Source organism: Solea solea, chromosome 18 (genome assembly GCF_958295425.1).
Source record: "Solea solea chromosome 18, fSolSol10.1, whole genome shotgun sequence".
In the NCBI taxonomy this organism is placed as follows: Eukaryota; Metazoa; Chordata; class Actinopteri; order Pleuronectiformes; family Soleidae; genus Solea; species Solea solea.
The window spans coordinates 11,131,577-11,153,636 of NC_081151.1; the positions used below are offsets into that span (position 1 = coordinate 11,131,577).

General features: G+C 40.2%; 1 protein-coding gene across 4 annotated transcripts in view; it reads right to left on the minus strand.

Moving 5' to 3' along the window:
• The window catches only part of alk (ALK receptor tyrosine kinase), a 350,840-nt gene that overhangs the window by 28,522 nt on the left and 300,258 nt on the right, over positions 1 to 22,060 (minus strand). For all 4 annotated transcript variants that reach the window (XM_058615374.1, XM_058615376.1, XM_058615375.1 and 1 more), the window contains exons 9-13: positions 19,426 to 19,598; positions 16,989 to 17,083; positions 9,420 to 9,524; positions 2,549 to 2,714; positions 877 to 1,024 (exon numbers count right to left, since the gene is read on the minus strand). In XM_058615374.1, the coding sequence (XP_058471357.1) occupies positions 877 to 1,024; positions 2,549 to 2,714; positions 9,420 to 9,524; positions 16,989 to 17,083; positions 19,426 to 19,598 (687 nt within the window). The remainder of the gene's footprint in view (positions 1 to 876; positions 1,025 to 2,548; positions 2,715 to 9,419; positions 9,525 to 16,988; positions 17,084 to 19,425; positions 19,599 to 22,060) is intronic.

Genomic DNA, 22,060 nt, shown 5'->3' on the forward strand with positions numbered 1-22,060 from the left:
GCCAGTTGATGAATGGCTGCAAAGGTGATGAGAGTGGGTTTTGAGGGTTTTAGTCTCAGTTTTTAATTGTGACATGAGGCAACTTTTTACAGCATAATAAATGACAGCCACTTCTGGCTAAAGAACACAATTTGTCTGAAAAAAAAATATAGCCCTGAGGCAATATTCAACTTTTTGTCTTCTACTCTACTCTCCTCTACTTGAACCCTGGAGAGTTGAACCGCAGTCCGAGACCTCAGGTGCGAATCTAGCAACCAGAGTCTGATCTGCTTGAAAAAGGTGATATCAGACCGTTTGCAAGTGAACTCTGGAATGGTTCATTACTCGTGTGAGCTCCATCCACATCTTTCACTAGAAGTGGAGCATTTACAGCAACAGCCTCATTGTTCTTGTTTGGTGAAGAGAAGGGAGAACTGGGAGGAGAAACGCTGATAGACAGAACTGGCACATTTAGCCGAGCATCGTCACCCTGGAATAAAAATAAAATGAAGGCTTTGACTTGCCGCTGTTTAATTGAAAGGGATTTCTGTGCACATGACTTTAGTTTACAATTATGGTGAGTTTGAGATTTGCCCTTGTGAACATGAACTGAACCAGGTGAAACATCAAATGGTGGATGAAACTTCCATCAGGTGCAAACAACAAAGCAGACTCTTAGGTGTGAACGCACCTTCAGTTTCCAACTTACCTAATTGTGCCTGTATTTACAGCATTAACAGTGATTTTACAGCAGATTTATTGAATCTGTACTTTGTATTTTCAGATGATCTTACTACTGCATATTTGTGTTATTACAAGATGCACAGTGCTGGTGTATGTTTCCGTCATACATAATAGTCAAATTCAGTTAACTGAAGTGAATTAGAAAACACTCACATTGGGACATGCGTCTTCCCCTTGTTGTCCCACCAGGATGTAAATCAGTTCGTCTCTCCTCAGCAGGAAGTCTCCAGTGATGTAGACACCATGTGACCTGCTCATAGCCAATACACTACGACCACCAGCTGCACCGTAGGCAGTAATCCTGGCAAAGAAGCAATTACAAATAATTCAGCTATTTTAAACACACATTAATCGCATCATTTTTTCCAATGAAACAAGAAATGGAAGGCTGGTTTATTTCATTTAGCTTATTTGGATATAAATATGAATAGCAACATCAATGATGACGCATTTATTGTATATTTTACGGTTACACTTATAAATACCAACATCATTGGTTTGGTATGGCACAATATTCTAAATCAACGATAACAATAAGTCATGGCCACACAAACAGGACTTCAAACACACACCTTTGAAGCAAAAAGACACAAATGCTCCAGTTTTCTTGCCAGGAAAAATACAACAGCTTGATTGGTTTGTGGGAGAGCTTCAATATTTCTCTTCCCTCGTGGTTGGACTTGGTGGGGCGAGAGAGAGAGAACGTTGCCCGGTGCCCAGTAGCAACCTCAGCTGTTTGCCTAATGACTTTTGGGAGATGCAGAGCACATATTCATCTCTATGGCCGTCTGTCAGCTTCATCTACCCACTCTGCCTGCTAACCCAGGCTACATCAGGATGTGGTGGCAGTTTTTTTTGTAGAGACAGAAGTTTTTTTTTTTTTTTTTTTTCAAATTCTGGGATGTGTGTCAAAACAGTGATGTTCCTGATGTTGTGAGCAAGGCGCTGTAAGAGTCACATGTGTGTACGTCTGTGTTTGTTTCTGTATTAATGAGGGAGACTAACAGCTTTCAAGTCAAAGCCAAGTTAAACACATCAGGTTGTCAAGAATGCCCACAGAGGGAAAACTGATCCTGCACACAGAAGTGGATATTACAGCATTAAACCGGCAGCAGCACAGCTCGAGTGACTGGCGTTCAGGCTGATTGTTGAGGTATTTTTAAAGTCTTTATGGACACCAACACAGACATGTTAGTAGGTGTTTTTTGGATTTCAGAGTCAGGTGTTGAGTGAATCATGCTATGGAGCTGCCATCACTGCAGCTTCTGCTGCCTCCTGCAAGAATCTGATAGTGATATTTCTCTGTTTGCCTGTGAAAGATTGATGCACAGTGGAGTGAAAGTGGGCCTCAGGGAGAGTCTGAATCATGCACAGTGTGCACTGATGCCTAAAAATGAGAGGTGCACACCCACCATTTACTGTTAAATGCCCATGAGTTTGGGTGCATGCATTTTAAAATTGACCGGGTATTGGGATTTTGTGAGGATGTCTGTGTACACACAACCCTTGCATTCCATTAAGACCTGGTGTTAACATCCGTCCTGAGTGATGCGATCATCTGCAGATCAAGCTAAATTGATGCGTCCTCATATCTGACCACAAACATACAGAGGTGGTCTGAGGACACATGTGGCCACATTCCCGAGCATGAAAACACAATCTGTCAGTCAAACAGTCATTCAGTGTTTTGGTGTACAAATCATGATGCATTTTATTTTTGATGCATACAGTTGCACTATCCATTTGTTATCAGATCAGTGATGACAGATGTTAAAACCAGGTTTGACTGGGGATATATATATATATATAATAATATCAGTCCCACCTGTAAGTGCCAGTTTCTGGAACCCGCCACTTTTGAATGCCTTTGAAGGGCCCCCGGGTGCCCACTGTCACATTGACAATGTTGTTCCTGTAGGAGTTGAGGCACTGAGTGGGTGTCGGGCCTTCAGGACCCACTGCCCCGCAGGTATGAAAAATCCAGGTTTTGGCTGCAAGTGAAGACAAAAAAACAACAATTTAGCTCTTCACAGAGGACAGGCAGCTGCAGAGGCGCACCCTCACCCTCACATGCACTGATGCAAGCGTAAAGATGATAGAGAGGATGTGCACCACAGACTCATCATAGTTCTGTTTGTCTCACATTCATTCCACTTCACATTCCCCACTGCTCAACATTCATGTCAATAAAGCCTTAATGCAATATACATGAATATGCTCATATGAAATGCTACATTTTATAGATATTCACTTGAGCAGGTGACAGAGAGGCATGATCACAGGTGATTCTCTGTGTAATCCCATGTGTAAGCTAATTGGAGTTCTTTTCTCTGTAATTAGCACAAGATTAGTCTTGTCAGATGGACGTGGAAGGACTTAACACTGCAGCAGCAAATCCTGATTTAAGGCTTGTGAACACAGCGGTGAGGAAGACACCAGGGACGGAAGCACCTCTTACTCTCTTCTCTCTCCCTGACTACTTATCATTCATTTCAGAGCCAGGCCATTTATTGCAAATAAGATGAGTAGCTAAGGACAATGTCAAATCCTGCAGCAGAGCAACACTGAGAGGTTACAACTGTTTGGGTATTGTCATTTTTTAAAATAGGAGGTTGTTACCAGGATCTCTTTCCAAAATGTCAAAACAAAAACAGGATACTGGCACCTTTTGTTTACCTGGTGGCAACAAAATAATAATGCACACCGTTTTCTTATCAATTAAATCCATTCAAGTAATGGGAATCAATTGTGATTTCACAGGAAAAGAAGCAATATGCTTTTGGGGTGATACATTTTCAAAGCCAAGAAAAAACGAAAACAAATCAATCCTGTTGAGCGCCTGTTTCTGTTGCTGCTTTTTATGGCTAGTATCACTGGAGACACCTGGATGGAATGCATGTTATCATATTTGTCAGTCTGATCCTCCTGATTGGTTTGGTCCAAGGGCATCGACGAAGAGATCCAACATTCATATTTCATGCTGACCTCCACTTTGTCTTCCCGCAAACATCTCTTCTGAGTGCAGTTAGGTGTGGCCAGCAAAGACATATTCAAGCAAGCTGGTACTTGAAACACTGCTCTGGTAAGAAGACAATTTGGAGTTAAGACTGAGTTCTTCTACTGTAAAAACACTGTTGTGGGGGATACTTGAGCTCTGTCTGGCTCCCGTTCAACTGCAGTAATCTGAGCCCTGCAGTCAGTATTTTCAACACCAAACAAAGTTAAAACAGTTTAGACTGCTGCAAATAAATCCATCATTTGAACAGAAAAGAATCCACAGCCAAACAGTGTTCTAGTTTTAAATCTTACCACGCTTAATGGGTTAGCCTGGGATGGCAATCAGTTTAGGTGGGAAATGTGAAAAAGAAAGAAGTAGAGGCAAGACATATAGTCTAAACTTTCTATTTCAATTTATTTTCCACTGATTTGGAGAAGTGAATTCCTGGCTATTGACTGTGAATGAGGTCCTTGTCATGTTGAGTGAGGGTCTCCTCAGGGTTTGGTTGCCTTCCCACTTGAACCCAGCTGACTGATCTTGTGGGGCATCGATATGAGCAAGTTCTCGTACACACACACACACACACAAACATACACACGCGCACACACCCCTAACGTAATAAGCCATTCTATGAAAAGGCACTCGGCAGAACAAACAAAAACAAGATGTGCTGCTCTCACTGATGATAGTCTTCTATATTAGCCTCTCTCATAAGCCTCTTTGACCTGCAAAACACACACACACACACACGCACGCACACACACACACACATCACTGGGGATACGCTGATTCTACCTGACTATTATATGAATCTGCTTTCAGTGAACTTTGCCACTGGTGGTACGCCGTCATCATAACAAACACTGGCCTTCATCAAAGAAAGGGGCAAAGCCGTACACTGTCATCAGTGAGGAATTGTAAGACATGAGCCGAATAAGAAGGAGAAAGGCACAAAGAGTCACAGGGAGATACTCACAGTTCAGAGCATGTCTTTGGTTGTGTTGCATTATAATAATGTTCAAAGAGTCCTTATCTTCCCTGAACACTGCTAAGACAAGACAAATGTAAACACCTCATTCTCTGTGAATAAGAAATATGCTCTTAAAGCAAATCTGTAACAAGTAAACAAACCCACTGTTAGACAATAGTTAACTACCAGAATGAAGCAATGGACAATGCTTTATTTAAAATAATCAATAGTGAGCAAAATATGATGTGCTGCAAACGGACACAGACAGCTAGAGGACACTTTCATAACTATACACTAAGTCTTTTTTTTTTTTACTTGAAAAATGTATTGTGTGAATTTAGCCTGTGAATAAACTTTAACTTAAAACTGAAGTGTGTAACTTTTAAACATTAACAAAAGTCCAGTAGATTCAATCCATTGTCAGATAAATGGTAAAGAGTCAGTATTTATGCGTTTCTAGTATTGACACCCACTCAAAGCTGCTTTACACTACAGTTTTGCCATTGACCCATTCACTCACACAGGCATAATTAAAAGCATTGCAAATAACATATTTTCCACAAATCATTCAGACCTCATTTGGGTTAAACTGCTTCCATATCAGTTTTTCCCCAGCCTGAAAAAGTTAACAGATTATGAAAGAATTGACGGATAAACAATAATAATAAATAAATAATTCACAAACAACTGCAATCTCTCTGAAAAACTGCAAATCAATTGGACGTTATTTACTCAATATCCTCAATATTAAAAAACACTTTGGCTGAACACCTTAAGCTGGTTGTTTTAAATATGAGCGCTGTGAGTAAACAATCCAAATGACTATAATTAAAGAGCAATAAAAGCATTTGAAAATATCTCTTGCATGTTATTACGATACTTCTGGGTCTTATTTAACCTCTATCTAATTCCACGTTTTAAGGACAATGTCATGTACCACACATACTCAAAATCAACCATCCAACCAAACAAATAAAAGAGTATGTAGGTTTATCATTCTACACAGCTTGTCTCTGTTAGCATGTATTCTCCTTAACCAATGGCAGTTGTCCTCCCTGGACCAGCCATTAGAAAGATGGATCAAGTCTGGCACATCGCAAATGGATTTGAATACTAAATACAAAGCTTATGGAGCAGCCCGGTCCAATTAATTCCGATAGACTCTTTTCGAGTGTCTCATATCTGTCTTTGTGACAAATGTTATCTCTTCAAAACCCAGAGTACCAACAACTAGCTAACTGTCTGCCACAGGCCAGTATTTATATCCAAGTAAACAATGGCGCTCAGACTAACATCTTCTCTGTGTGGCTAATTAGCGAAGCACGTAATGGCCAAAAATCCTTCCTGCATGCAGCGCTCAGGGACCAACATCTGCTGTCATTTACTTACGGAGCCAATCGGAAAGCTTCAGTCACCGTACCTTCTGTCTTTCATTTAAAGCAAGTTTACTCCATAAATCATTTGTGTTTTGTTGTGTTCTGCTGTTACATGAATGCAAGTGGACCATGTTGATCAGGAAAAGTGTTGTGTCTGTTAACAAGCAAATGCTTCAAATACTATTATGGAGAAGGTGTATATACAGTATAACGACATTTGACGTTGTGCCCCTGGAATACCACTCACACACCCACTCACATTCATACAGCAAGTGGCCAGAGAAAAATAAGCCCACAGCTGATTGTGAGGTTAGTGACGCATCCCTTTCCCATCAGGAGAAGTAATCACAGAAAGAAAAAGAAGCAAGCTCATCTAGCTTCACTTTTTACCCCCCAAAGCAACTGATGAGTCAGCAGTGGGATGCCGGGGCCACACAGTAAAGGCAGTGGTGAGAAATGAAAGTGTCTTTTGTCAGAATAGTGGGCAAATCAACGAAGGTGAGGGCAAAGGACTAAAGGAAACAAAAGAGTAAAGGTAAAGTTACCGTTAGGGAAAGAGCTGGAGCATAAATTGTGACAACATTTTGAAATTCTAGACCAGAAATGAAAATCCCGAGGAGTCCAGAGAGAGAAAATTTCCTCGAGCAAAGTTCTGGAAGTGTGTAATGTCCAACAAGTCCAGAAGTCTGTCGGTCTCTCTATCTATGTACTGTGTGTATATATGTATGTATATATATATATATATAAAATCCTCTTCTTAGATCACACCATGTGAAGTTACATCTCTCTGATAATAAGTACATTCATGAAGCAGGAACAGGATGTTTTTGTTTGTAGGACACACAACATTGATATTGAAACTGTGGTAAAGGGTAATTTAAAGGGTAATTTTTGCTATTTTGCTGTGAAACAAGTGTGGCTCGTAGTCAAAATAGACAAGGGCCCTGTTCTTTTTGCTCACTTGGTCACTCAACTGACCCACACCTGAAAAGCATGTCTGTTGGGGGCACTATGGCTGTGTTGAAGTGAAAAGCAAGCTCATGCATCCAGTGTGGCCACCAAGTCACTGATTCGACTGGGTGAGTGTTGTCACAGGGTAATATATAGCTTTTATATTTAGTGCGTCTACCTGTTACAGACCTGGGTTCTAGGTGAATGCTGAGTGAAAGTCAGTGGAATGAGAGCGCAGTGATGGAAACTCACACAAAGTCAACAGCAACAGCTTAAACTAATGAAGATTGTCAACAATTACAGAATAGTGCCAGATGTGCTGGCAGAGAGAATGAAAGGATGAAGTGGAGCGACGGGGGGGGGGGGAGATGTTGACGTCTGGTTGGGTTAATCATTGAGCGTGTCAGGGGAAAAAGACGGCCTTGTTGGAGTGACAGGTCCGCTGAGGTAAAACTCTCATCAGACCTGCCGTCCTGTCCTACACATGTCAAAGCATCAGCTGAAGAAGGAGAAAAGGGAGGGATGAATGGTGAATTTTAACCACTCAAGGCAGTCTTTGAAATGGCTGACGCATAACTATAAGTTCAACTTTTTCCCTAAAAGTTCATATCTACGATAACTGCAAAGGTCTCATGCGACCTCTGAGGAGATTCGCGTCTGCTGGGTCTATTGTAACCACATTGAGTATTGCCTGTATAAGCACATTAACACAGCATTTTTGTTGCTGCTGTTGCAGCAAAATCAAGGTACAACAGCCTCCAACTTGAAATACATTCTATATAATAATGTATTTAAAATAGTCCCTCGAGTACCATGCGTCCTGCTCAGCAAAGAAGATGTTCTTGATAGTCTTTCTTTGCTGACTGACTCCTGTATATGCATATCCTGTAACATGATCAGATCGTGTTAGCTGGCCAAACATTGGTCTGATAGTTTATTATTGTTGTTTAACAGGAATAGTAAAAGCCCCTGTGTTGAGAACTAAAGAAAAATGAAATCAGACAAGTTGCTTAACAAAATGGGCCACAAATCAGCATTTTCTCACTCTGGGCTGCTGTTGTGTTCCATCACCAACCTACTGTTTGTGCTTTGTTAAGCACCGTTTGTTCTCGTGCATTAGTCGGCACTTTTCAGCGGCTGTTGAGCAGATTGAATGTTGAATGTTAAATGTGCAGTGCAGGCAGACAGTGAGAACGCTCACTGACCAATTGTTTAGGCTATATTTCAGACAGATTAAAAACTTAAAGTGATAGATAAGGTTTTGTGAAAGTGTGGCTGGATGAGGTTCTGACACATAATCATCCCCGACTTTGCCGAGAGCGCAGCCATTTCTATGAACCTGCCTGGGACCCCTGACGCTTTCTCTGATAACATAGCTGCCAGCCACGATAACATAAAACTGCCAGCAGAGACGGAATGAAAAACAGATTTAAGCCACTTAACAAAAGGCTCACTGAATAAAATCACTACTTGCTTAAGTGTATGATATCTTGAGAATATGTTTGCCACTTAATGTCACCATTACACAGCCTTTTTTTTTCTTTTTTGAGCTAGAAAGTGAAATCACCAAATGCCACAGAAACCTTGCAGGTTCCCAAGGGTTGGGAACCTGATAATGCTTTTTAAAGACTGTCAAAATGAATGGAAGAAAGAGGAGTGCCCTTAGAAGAATAGCTGCGCAAACATGTGCACGTGCTAATTGAAAAGTGTTGTATTGATTTACTTTTTCTTTCTCTGCACTTAATGTTTGTACATTATGTGTTATTATTTATAATTTGTATGCATCTCGGTGTCTTTTGTTGTAAAGCACAGTAAATTAAATTAAATTGCCATTGCCATGCGGTGGCATGCTTATTTTGCAATAAGCTTACTTTTAGCATTATGAGATAGAGAAAACTTACTGATTTAGACTTAAAATGAAAGAAGAAATTGAACCTCTTCACATCTTCACCCTTTTAAAGAAGGGAAGTGAAACGTGTACGAGGTTGAAAATGTTAAGTCTATGCAACCGGTTTCACTGAAGTTATCAGGAGGGAAGAAGTGGATTGAACACTTCAAAAACTGCCTGTCCTGCTCCATTTAATGCCAAAGAAGATCTCTCCAGCACATACGTGGATATGTGGTGGCGCAGACCAGCAGGGGGCACACTTACTTTGTTGCAACCGATGCATTACACCATGTGCAAGTGTACAGTAATTGTGAGTCATTAAGCATGCTAGTGCACATGTATGAGTTTCATGTGTGAGCAAAGATAGCAGGAAAGACAAAAAAGACAGAGAAGGAGAAACAGACATTTAGAAAACGGCGGAGTGGAGAATATACTTCTTTAAGGTGGAGGGCATCCGTATCTTAGCATCACTCACATTTCCAGTTTCACTGGGGCAGTCAAGCTCTCACTTACAGTAATTAGGGGTGGGTGGGTTTTCAGTGGACCTGGACGTGGTGTTGATAGTTGGTCTAAACTGCCGGGTTGTGCTGATGACCACTGGTGGAAATTCGCCATTGGCTGAAATGAAATATAATGTATTTATTAACAAAAATGCTGCTCTCTGTCCTTTGAAAGCAATGAAATCATGTTGACAGACAGACAGACAGACAGACAGAAATAAAGCAGCTGCAGACCCCTCACTGGCACAGAAAATGCAGAACCACCAGCAGGGGTCATTCTTTCATTTGTAACGCCAATGGCTCTACAGAAAGAACAGGACGCATAATATCTTGCTCCTTCATGCCTCTCCCTCTCTATCTGTTCCTACAGCAGATGTGTAAGCCCATGCAGTAAGAGTATTTGAGTATTTTGGAGCAATCCATCAAAAGTCAGCCTCATTGCCTTCCCAGGACTGAGATCATAAGCCGGCCATAACCTCGATCCCTTCCCCTTCAAGTTCTCACTCAGAATTAAGTCCAGGCAAAAGGATGACTGACTTACTGTTATGGCTCAAGCTAGAGAAACCATTTTCCCCCAAAGATGTGAAAATTCATTTTAGCTACTCCAGTGGGTGAACGCTGAACTGGAACAAACTGATTTAATTGTCTATTTTCCTTCTTTTTTTTTCAAACAAAAACGAAGAAACAGGGTTTCCCATGGCTGCTATGCGGATCACTAAGCAGATGAATGTCTTTCTTTGATAATGTTTTTCTGCACTGCAATCACTGCTACAGTAATCTGCTGCCACATGTGAACATGGGATGTCGAAGCCAAGAACAAGAACATTATAGTATTCCAGTGTTAACTTCGTGTTCACATTTTCAAATGAGATGAAAGACATTTCAGAGAGATGTATCACTTCCGTGTGATGTGTACAAATGTGCTCTTTATTTTCTCCATTTTTACTAGACTCTAGAAACCCAGAATTATTCCGTTTCGCTCATAAAAGTATGTTTGTGACTTTAACTTGGTTTCCAAACAAAGGCCATATGTCTTAGAAAAGCTTTGTCTGGCCTCGTGTGGCTTTGATGCAGAGTTCTGTAGAAAAAAGCCCCCAGTGGCTCTGCTGCTACAGAAAAAGAGAGGACAAAGAGAGACAAAGATATACAACTGATAGAATTGCAGAGATTTGAGCTATGGTTTGCAGATCTAATGCTGCCATCACTCCCTAGCGTGCCACTAAAAGAGGGCATAGTTTCAGATCTCAGTGATCTCTGTTCTACAGTAGTAAGACAGGTTGATACCGTGCATGGCACACAAATGTTCAGGATTGCCTACAGCTTTGGCACATTAAAAAATTACTATTACTGTCTTCAGTCTATTAACACTCATGAGATTGTTATATTTATTCACTAAAAACCTCAGATGTGTTCAGTGTGGATACTGGAGGAAATATAACGTTGTAAAAGATTCAAGGCGTTTTTGTCCTATATGTAAGATATAGTCTCTTAAGAAAATACTATTATATGATTTCAGGACCTTGTGTTTCATAGAAAAAGAGAGCACGAGAGCGAAGTTATAGAATGGCTTGTTGGAGTTTGTTTAAACTGTAGCTCACTGGTATTCCTCCAAGGAAGCCCAGGGTGGCAAACAACATTAAGTATGACTCAAAGGTTTAACTAGAGTATATCTTTTCACTCGCTTTGCCCTTCGAAACCACACTCTTCGAGATAAAAGTAGGAGATCCATATATCGCTAGCAACTCTTTGATGAGCAAGTGTCCTTGAGCTTGGTCAAAGAGTTGCCTGAGTTGAATTCCATATACAAACTCACCTATAAGTCTCCTAATTGTGACAAGTTAATACATGTTCCACATTGGGTTACTCTCCTGCTGTCTTTCCAGTAATGACATTATTTTGGCAGTATCAGGGGACAAAGCCTTTCATCTTTATCTCTATAATCATTTTACAGCAAAAAAAGATACTTCTTCATTTCCATCCAGGCTCCTCCATCACCACAGGCTGAAAGCTCACCATTTCTGACAGCTCAGACGTGCTACTACTGTGTCTGGCAGCTCTCTGTGTGGTTTAATTTGTGTTTGAGCAGAAATGTTTATCACAGGCCACTGTGTATAGACTAAAGAGTTTGCTTGATCGTATTTCTTTATTTTGTCTTAAATGGTGCAACAAAGCCTTAAAGCTTAAAAAGTTAAAAGCACTTACAATTTGACAGACAAAAAAGAAAAAATCAATAGCTCATTCCCCAGCTGTATAATTCTCACATAAATATGATCATCTGAGTCCCCACTGCTTAGAAACTTTGATATAATGGGATTTGCTTGTGAATGCAGTATGTTGGACTGTTTGGGCCTGTAGAAAATAGAGGCCAATATATCGGGCTGACATTTAGCATTTTTTAATCTATTTATCATCGAGCCATAGATTAAAAAAGTACACAGATTTACAGTCAAGCACGTCCGCGGGCAGCCCAGTGTTATTGATGGGTGGAATTCGTGCTGCTGTCATGTGTGAAGGACCCCAAGCCAGAAGTTATTTAGAATACTAAGGCTTACATTTAGGGATGGGCATTCCAAGTAAAAACACTATTCCAAAGTTGTATCTTATAATCGTCAAAAAATCACTTCCTGAACCTGAGCCGAGGCAACGCTGCTCTGTTGGGCAATAACTATAAATTTGTCCCATCTTGATACATAAATATTTTTTTAATAATTTCTAACCTCAAATGTTTTTAAAACGTCACAGAAAATGTTTTATTTCAAGTTCTGCCAAACTATAAATAAGTCCTTTCTTGACACATAAACCACACTTTTGTCAGAGTTGGAGAATTTCACTCTTTCGTGTGGGATGGAGCAGGCATCAGCTCACACAAACACTGCAGTGTGAGTGAGGGCTATGTTACTCCACCCTGTTCACGGACAGCACTGTGCCCAGAGACCCAGAGCTGCTCAGAACAGTGTTTGATAAGTTTGTGCGTAAGCATGGTTTAGTTGATGCTGACAATGGTTCCTCTATGCAACTTGTTTGCATTTGAGAGCGGAGATTCAAATACAAGCCTTTGTTTGCACAGTGTGCTTCCTCATTAAACCTGTCTATCCTGTCACCGATGGTTTGCATTGTCCTTACATACGAGGCTGTGTAACGCAACAAAGTTATTTTATTCATTTTTTTGTGATCACTAGATTGTGTTAATTTGGTTTGTAAGCAATCAGTTAACAAAACAATGTCAGTGAAAGGTTTTGGTTCTTGTATGTACACTAGTACTATTATACCATTATGCACTTAGTCAAAAATGTTTTTCCCCCCAAAATGTATTAGAGTGTAATTGTTGTAACATGACATTTTATCATGCAAACAGGGAAAATTATCGGCCAAAGAAAACGTCTCAAAAAATCATCAGCATATATCTGCTAACCCTGATTACTTAGAATCGGCTATAGAAAAACCCATATCGGTCCGCCTCTCTTCACAACACTGTCTCTGTGTAAGCAAATCCTGTGTGCACACAAGTTCAGCAACTTTTTTTATATCTTCAATAAAGTCACTGATATGCTTAAGTGCATTGATATTCAATGCATGGGAGAACATGCCTCAGCAGGGCTGCAGAAGCTGGACACAGAGTGAGAGCCCGTAGCATCGGTATGCTGCAGCAGCAAGAGGAGGACTCAGCAGGTCCACCACAGAGCAGCGTGAACCGGGGGCAGGGCAACAGCCGGCACGGCTGTCACTGTTCATTAGCAGGGCGCCACGAGTTACCTGAAGCCCACCAGAGGCCAGCCATGGGGGGCATCTCAGTACCACCCAGGCATAATACTGTACCTCAACACTGTGATAGCTCCGTGAAATGTCCACATAACACATTTTATTTCCCGGTCAGACTGGTTGTTTATGGAAATTGGGGTTTAAAAAGTAATATTTAGTTTCTGTTTGTATGTATTTAATCATTGCAAAAAACAAAAACAAAAACAAAGAAACAACCTTGTAGGATTGTTGGATTCCTTATGTGTTACGGTACACATACGCAAAGAAGATGGATAAAACTACACATACGCAAAGAAGATGGATAAAACTACACATACACAAAGAAGATGGATAAAACTAGGAGAGACACCATTTGAATCAGAGCATGTGAGCGAAGCAGAACATTCAGTATATTTCCATGCTCAGTTAACGTTTAATTGGACTACCGTCCTTGTCCCAGTGTACAAGCACTAGCAGGGAATTGATTTATTGAATTAAATGTGTCTGCCTTTGCCACACAATATGCCCCCTTTCACCTTGGTAATAGTGTTTTCCAGTTGAACTATTAACTCAAAGACCAAATATACTTAAAGTCAGTGTAAAGTAAAAGCAAAGATTCTCCTCTCCACACATTAAGTAATTGTATATGTAATAATTATGTAATATGTAATTAAAAAGGGGGAGGAGTCTGGGACAACAAGCCTTGTGATTTGTAGGGACCAAAGCAGCTGTGTGTGTACTTGTACTTCTTTAAGGCATAAACACTGACCTTTTCAGGAGCAGTAGCTCTCATGGAGAACATCTCATCTACATTGCACTAGCGGTCATTAGTGACCCTGTGGGGTGCCACTGCTTCACTGACCAACGAAAAACCTGGTCAAAAGTCAATGGCACAGTACATTCATACTTAAAGCTCTCTACTTCACACAGGGACACACTTTAGTGCTCCTCCTTATCCTGTGCCTCATCAGTTGTATGCACAGGTTGAATATTGGTGCAATTTCTTGATGTTGCAGTCGTCATCAACATCACATAAGACTGTGCTCTCCTGTCTCATTACCATCAGCCTCTGGTGCTTGTTCTTAAACTTCAAAACTGACATTGGCAAATTTCTTTAAATTTCCTTGAGGTTTCCTCTTCCAAACCCGGTTTTTTCAGCTCTGATTTTTTATTCTGTATCGTGTTGCTCCTGTTTTGCCCAACAAGCCAGACCCATGCACCAAGAAGGTGCACGAGCAGATCGGTCTGCTCAGCAGGGAATCTTTCACTCCTGCATACGACATTTACCAGGCACAGGTGCACCTGGCTTTTTAAGGGAACGAGGGGCGAAACTGACTGGCTTTATTGATGTTATGCCCAAATAGTTAACTTGGATGCACCCAAATGCACTTGTGCCATGCACTACAGATATTTTAAACAGGCCAAACAGCTTTAAACAAGGGAACAAACATACTTATAGGCAGTGTATTTATAAGTGAAAATAAGTTTCAGGAGTACAAACCCATTGTCCTAAATGAAAATTCTATATTTTATCCATAGGTTAACTGTATATTAAATAAAAAAGGGTTACATGACAGAGAAAAGAGATGAACTTGCTGTGTTGTCCCAAAAAAGAAAAAAAAAGTAATTTAATGATGCCGGAGAAGATAAAATGACAACTCTGACAGCTAAATTCAACAGCTGCAGTGTAAGGGTAATCGGTGCATCTTCATGCTCACCAAACTGTAACTATACACCAAGAGGTGGATGTGGAAAAGGCTATGGATGGATGAATATCTGTAATGTGTTCACAGTATGTTTTTTTTATACCATCACATTTCTGTGCTGTGTCACCTGATCAGATCCATATAACTAATCACTCACAGTGATCACTCTTGGAAACAACGTCTTTTGCTGAGCTTCAGCAAATCTCTCATCAACTCGGTCTGATTGATGGGCAATAAAATGGGACTGTGTCAATGAATGGCTGTAGGTAATAGATACCTGACCTAGATTAAGAACTTGCCATCTGGAAAGTGAGCAAAGCAAGGATAGACAATCCTTCATAGCTGCCCCACCTGTGCTTCTGCACCAGAGGACATGAAAAACAAATTGGTGTGCATATATCTCACGGAAAATGTCATCCCATAAAATGTCCCTAAACCAAGACACCAATGGTGATGCAGGTTGTCATGGCCAGCTATTTCTCACATGGCATTGATCTCATGAGCCTATGTTAGCTAAAGGTATTTTGCACTTGAGGTTATGCTTGATGAATACATTCATCACACACATCATGTAAAAGTGATAGTTAGTCACATTTCTCCTTTATGTTACGTTTAAACCATTACTTTAATATGCTTCTGTAGCTGTTGGAAGTCACTATTGTTGAAAGTCACACATTTAACTAATACTAAACCAAAAGCCTCTTCTAGAATCACCACCTTGTGGTTTGTATGCCTCTGTCAACCAGTTTCAGTTGAGTGAGTAACCTTAAGGAGGATTCATCAGCAGAAACTCAATATAGTAGCCACAGGTAGGTTTGTATAAATGCTTTTAAAAACATTTTTTGGTTCTTGTAGCTTAGAATAAGCCTTAAAGGGGTAGCTTAATACCCAAAGGCAGAAGAACCTGTTCCATAAAGGAACAAAGAAAAGTAGGGAAGTTCATCATCTGACGGACGACTTGATGTGCTTGTTGACAGGGACATCTTTTCCAGTATGCAAAGGCCAACTTGGTAACCTAACATGCTGGGAAGGGAGTGGTGAGCAGAGGAGTCCCATGTTTGTCACAATCTGCAGTCTCACCATTAATTCTTACACAATGGGCATTTTAAATTGCAGGCATTATGATTGCAAAGGTCTCCTTTAGTCCAAATTTTGCTGAAAACTATGAAGTCACAGAAATGTGTCAGTATTTGTGCATTATTTCTTGAGTTGTGGGCAAAAAAAGAAAATCTAGTGAGATCATTCTGGAGTCTGGGGATGAATTGATAATAAGACAGCAGTCTTATAATGTAAGAGGTATTTCTTCATTAGTACAAAGTTCTCTCTGTTAAAGTTACTTTCATGTATATGGGCTATAGAAGTGCTCAGACATTGTAATTTCTGTCACTGTTCAAACTGGTTCCTTTGTATATAATGCAGAGATGGTGGGAGGAACTGCACATCTGTGAGGAGAGACTTGGTTGTCACTGTTTTATATTGATAAAGCATTTCAATTATAACACAGACATATCTATAAAGGTGAGGGAAATCTTGACATTTCAAAACCTGCCGAACAGTGATGGAATATAAACCCTTATCAATCAGCCAGATACGTTATGGTAGATTTGACCTGTTCTGACATTTCACAGCACATCAAAGGTTCCAAAAAGACATGAATCATCTTATCGAGTGGGGCAAATGTTTCTCTAAGCAAAGTTGCAACACGTTTAATAAAGATTGTGACTAAAACTTCAGACTACAGCCATTTTAGAATCTTGACTGACTTTGCAAACGCGTCGCATTATGCACTGGAGGACAATCTTCACGGATCGTCGACGTCACTTTTCTGACTCGTGTAATGCAACAACCTGTGCTCGACAGGGAATGATAAAAGCAGAAACAGTGTATGCAACAACATGGTTGTTGTATTCTTCAGCAAGAAGTGGAGATGAGATTATAATTGTTAATTAAATGTGTTGAGTTGAATAGTGTAAATTAGAACTTAGCTCTTTGAAACTTTACATTTCTCTGAGGTTTTTTTTCCCCTGCTGTTCCTGTCATAGTCAATCAATCTGACAACAGATAATCTAATAATGCCACTTAAGTCAAGTGAAGTAAGACAGCAGAGAGAAAGAGTCTGGAAGTTTTATAATACTCACTTGTCATGAAGCAGTCCATACTGAAAGAGATGTTGTCAAGAGAGATGGCTGAACTGGGTCCAGGCCCGTCCTCGATGCTGAACTGCAGCCAAAACCTGTGAAGGGACACAAACGTTCATAGTTGGATATCTTCTGACAGAAATAATATAAGAAGACTTTATCATGCTCTAAGAAAAATGGCCTTGAGTTTTCTGATGTGTTGGTCGAGAATGGAAACATATTAATGCATTAATCCAACACTCTTCTACTTCTATTCTTATGTAAGTCCTTTACAAAAAGGTATTTAACGAGCTTGCTATCTTATTTATTTAGTCCACTCCATGGAATCAATGCAAACAAGTGGAGGCAAGTAGATACAGATGGTTGAGATTTTTTTTTAATTCCCAGTTATGGATTTTTCAGTTTCACTTAAGAGAGGAATAATTATGCATGTTTTCTCTTTTCCCCACATACCTATATTTAACATGCAATCAAATTTAGGGAGATATGCAAGGTATGATGTGCGCCTATGGATTAGGGAGACCAGAGGGTCAGTAGTTTCAATCCCTGACACCTACTCAGGCAAGACACCAATCCCCACATTACCTTGTTAGCTGCACGGCCAGTTTGTGCAGAAGGTGTTAGAGAGAAACACTATATATAGAAATACTGCATGAGTATGTGTGAGTGAAAACGTGAATCAGACTGGTCGTTATAACAAGAACATGGTGATAAATTAAGTAAATTTATCATGAGCAATATGTCACAGACACTTTTTATGCTATTTGTTGAAATCCTCTCCACATCTAGACAACCATCAATAAAAAGAAAAATAGTTTTGGTGTATGGGAAAGGCCTCAAAAAGGCGATTTACTTTAATAATATTATTATTATTATTATTATTATTATTATTAATAATAACAATAATAACAATAATAATAATAATACCATATTTTATTTCAATAAACAAATTGGCACAGTGGGAGTCTGTTGTTTTAGAAACTAATCAGATTATAGCTGTGGAAGCAATATTGAGCTCTCAAAGTAACACCATTATTGCCAACATTAAAATACAGTGGTATAAATAGGCCGGACTTTTCACAGTAGGCAGATTTATTCCAAATAAGATAATTTGCTCTCTCATCAACCTCCTCATACTTCACACCATGGCATAGTGAAATTAGATTAAGATGGAGTGAGAGATAAGGTGACTCTAATTATTATTATTTAATTTTATTTTTATTTTATGTTATTCATTTTCTACACACTCCTCCTAGTACCACCAGAGGAAGCTCGACCACAGATTGAGAACCATGGAGTTCATAGATTGAGGTGTACATGTTGTGGTAGGCAGATCTGTTTATTTGGTCTAATCCAACACACCACCTGCTTGCATCATGGATACATAATCTGGTTGTCTAACTCTCAGCAGACAAGAAAGGGAATAGGTGTATTTAAGTTTTCCAGGAGTTAACAATGATTTATTATCATTCTGTTTATTTATCTCTACCTTTAAGAGAGTGATGCTCCCAAGAAACATGAGAGATGGCTGAGGCTGTAACTGCTAGTAACACAATCTAGAGTGAGTTCTAAATTAAAAAGCATTTCCCTCCATCACAATGTGTCAACATTTACTGTAATTGAACTTTTAATATAACAACTGTTTCTCAATCCTGGTGGTTGTATTGTTGTAACAGTCATGCAGAGTCGACATATGCTGCCTGCTATGTCCTGACTCTTTTTTTTTTACACTAAAGGCTGTATTTCTGATTCCATTTAAGCTCTACAAAGGTCACCGTCCAAAGACCGGCAGGTTCACCTGGAGGTTACGAACAAGACATTCTAATTAGGAGCACAAACACAGCTGACCACACAACCCAGATATCAAACTTTAATCACTCTCAGGGGAGCAGGATTATCCAGGCTCAAATGGCAAAGAAACCCCAGTCAGGCAAACAGAGATGAAATGCCTTATCTGATGTTTCTCTTCTTTTTCTTGCTTTACTCTATTTTGTTGAAATTTCTCTCGTCTTTGAGGGAAAATCAGGGCCGTACATAATTGGATGGCAAGCAGGGCGGGGAAACCATGTGTATTGATTCCTTCTCTAAGAGAAATAAAAAGCATGCGGGATACAACTGTACACGTGGCAGTTTCATTGTGTAAGATGAGAGTCTCTATGGGAGTCATTAATTTTGTGGAGTTGAGATGCAATTTTTCTAAGGAAAATGGAATGTAAAAGTTGAAACTCTGCATTTATGAAGTGGGAGGGGAAGCAGGAAGAAGAGCTTATTGGTTGTGTTTGTTACAGTCGTGGGAGGACTTGAGTATTTTTGGGAGTGCATCTGAGATTTGTTGCGATGAGACTTGAATGGCATTCTTAAAGTGAACAGTAAGAACACATAGCCTTGATTAAATAAAAACTGCCTGTAATGTGACGAAGGTTCATATTTATCCTACCAGTCTGCCAGCCCAAAAAGGGGAAGTACGATGAGTTTCCAGCCCCTTTCAGACTTGGGTTCACTGGCTGAATGCCACAGTCTGCGCTGTTCTTCAGGGCCTGTGCTGTTCTCCACTATCCAGAGAGACAGCATCCCCCTCTGTAAGCCTCCAGAACATAGCGAGAACCGCACCTGTGGGAGAACGTTGGAATTTCAAATGAACACCACAATTCAAATCAAATGTTGGCGGTAAAGGTTTTTGATTCTAAAGAGAACATATGACAGCGTGTTCCTTTGTGTTTTAGAAATTGAAGCATCCCAGCCAGAGGTATCTGTCAAGAAAGACCTGCACTTATATTATAAGTTATATAATATTACATGAGATCACACAGCAACATTCATCTGTTCAGGTCTAATTATTGTAAGATAAAGAATGCAATGCAGTTCAAAATTAGTTATTTTGCCACGTATGCAGCTCCTGTGCGGTTCTGCACAAATCAATCTCATTTCGCTGTTTCCAGATGGGACCTGCTTAAAATTAAATAACACAGAAAATAACAGGAATAAAATAGTGAAGTCTAACAAGCATGGGATGCGACTGTGTCCCTCTGCAACCTTTTACTGGAGCCAGGAAGATAATTCTGGCTCCTGCATTTAAGCAGAAGAGATTCTGGCTTAAGCCTGATGACAAGTGCATTCGGAGACTGAATTCACCACTTTTATGTGGCTCTGAGCTTGTCGATGGCAGGTTTTGGGCCTTATCAGAAACCAAGAAAACACATGGTGAACTTTTAAAGGTTGAGATTATAGGCACTACACAGCACACACTGGGCACAACATGAAAAGTGAATGTGGTCTGCAGCTAATACCCAAAGCTAATATCCTCTATGTAGTTTTCCAAGAGCTGACAGCCTAGACGGCACAGCGCCAGTTCAGTGTAGAGAGAAGGATTTACACTGTTAATCTGGAATCATGGCTAATCTTTGGCTGCTGGCCCAGGTGTTGGGAGGCCAAGTCTGTGTCTGTGGTGATGCAGTTATCTTTCCTCTACTGACAACAACATAACAAATGTCTAATATGTACCTAATAGACAGCGACATTCTCCTCCTTCATCTTTCATTTTTCCTTTGCTCTCTTCCTTATTTATATGTTTTTCACGTTTAGAATAACTTTACTTTCCCATAGGTCTCACTTGTTTTTTGACCTTTGCCACAAACTTCCTACCTCCATCCCTCACTTCTGTCTCACCCTTTCCACATAGATCCCTCATTGTATCCAATTTAAATGTGCAGAGTAAACATGCATAGGGCAAAAGGTGGCTGTGCCATGCAATATTAAAATCACTATCACGAGACTAAATGCTACAAGCGGCAGCAGCAACTCTTCACACAGAGACCTGTGCTGACAGAACCATGCTCTGAATAATGAACAGAATTCTTATATGACCACACATAGGTTGATGGTACAACCTGTGATTGACAAAGTCAACCTCACTGCCTAATGTCTCAAACTGCTTCTAAAACCAAATGATGCATCAGATTATAGTCCACAGCTTTCTACAACAATACCAAAAGTAAGAGTTTCTTTAGCTATGATGTGTTTTTATACTGTAAGAATTTAAACCAGTTAATGTTTGAAAACAAAACACCTGATCACTCCTAGGAATTTCTCCTAGTCTACACTTCTATCGGGCCACACGGTGGTGTAGTGGTTAGCACTCTCGCCTTGCAGCGAGAAGACCCGGGTTCGAGCCCCGGTTGGAACAAGGGCCTTTCTGCATGGAGTTTGCATGTTCTCCCCGTGTGTGCGTGGGTTCTCTCCGGGTACTCCGGCTTCCTCCCACAGTCCAAAAACATGCAATGTGGGGATAGGTAAATTGGACACTCCAAATTGACCATAGGAGTGAGTGTGAGAGTGAATGGTTGTTTGTCTCTATCTGTGTGTGGCCCTGCGATGGACTGGCGAACTGTCCAGGGTGTACCCCGCCTATCGCCCGATGTAGCTGAGATTGGCACAGCACCCCCCGCGACCCTCTGGTTGAGGATAAAGCGGTAGATGATGACTGATGACTGACTACACTTCTATTCTTGTCTGGAGTGAACCAAATTTCATCCTGGGATCAATAAAATCCATGATTCTGAAAGCAATAATGTGTATGATATGATTAAATATCTTGGTTAACATATTGTAAATGATTTTTTCAGATAATAAAAACATCAACAGACTGAGGAGTAAGATGTAGGCTCAAGCTAATATGCTTGTCTGTACATTTTGCATGTACACTGTTAGTGTGAAGGTAGCCTTATTTAGAGCATCCTGTACCCCTATATATTATATTATATTATATTATATTATATATCACATGTGTGGTGTTCTTATAGGAAAAGAACATGCAGAGACTTATGATGCTCTTCCATGATACAGTTGTAGCACGGCTCGGCACAGCACAACTCTTTTTTGCTTTTCCATTAGGGATAGTATCTGGTACCTGGTGTGTTTATTGGTACCTGCTCTGGCGAAGTTCTGAGTCGATACTAAAATGTGAGCACACGGAAAACATGTCGCGTCAACAACTTGAAAAGCAGACCAAAATATCTGCGTTTCTTTAAACGTAACCCCTCACTCTCCTACGAGTAGCAGCCAGGGTAGTTCTC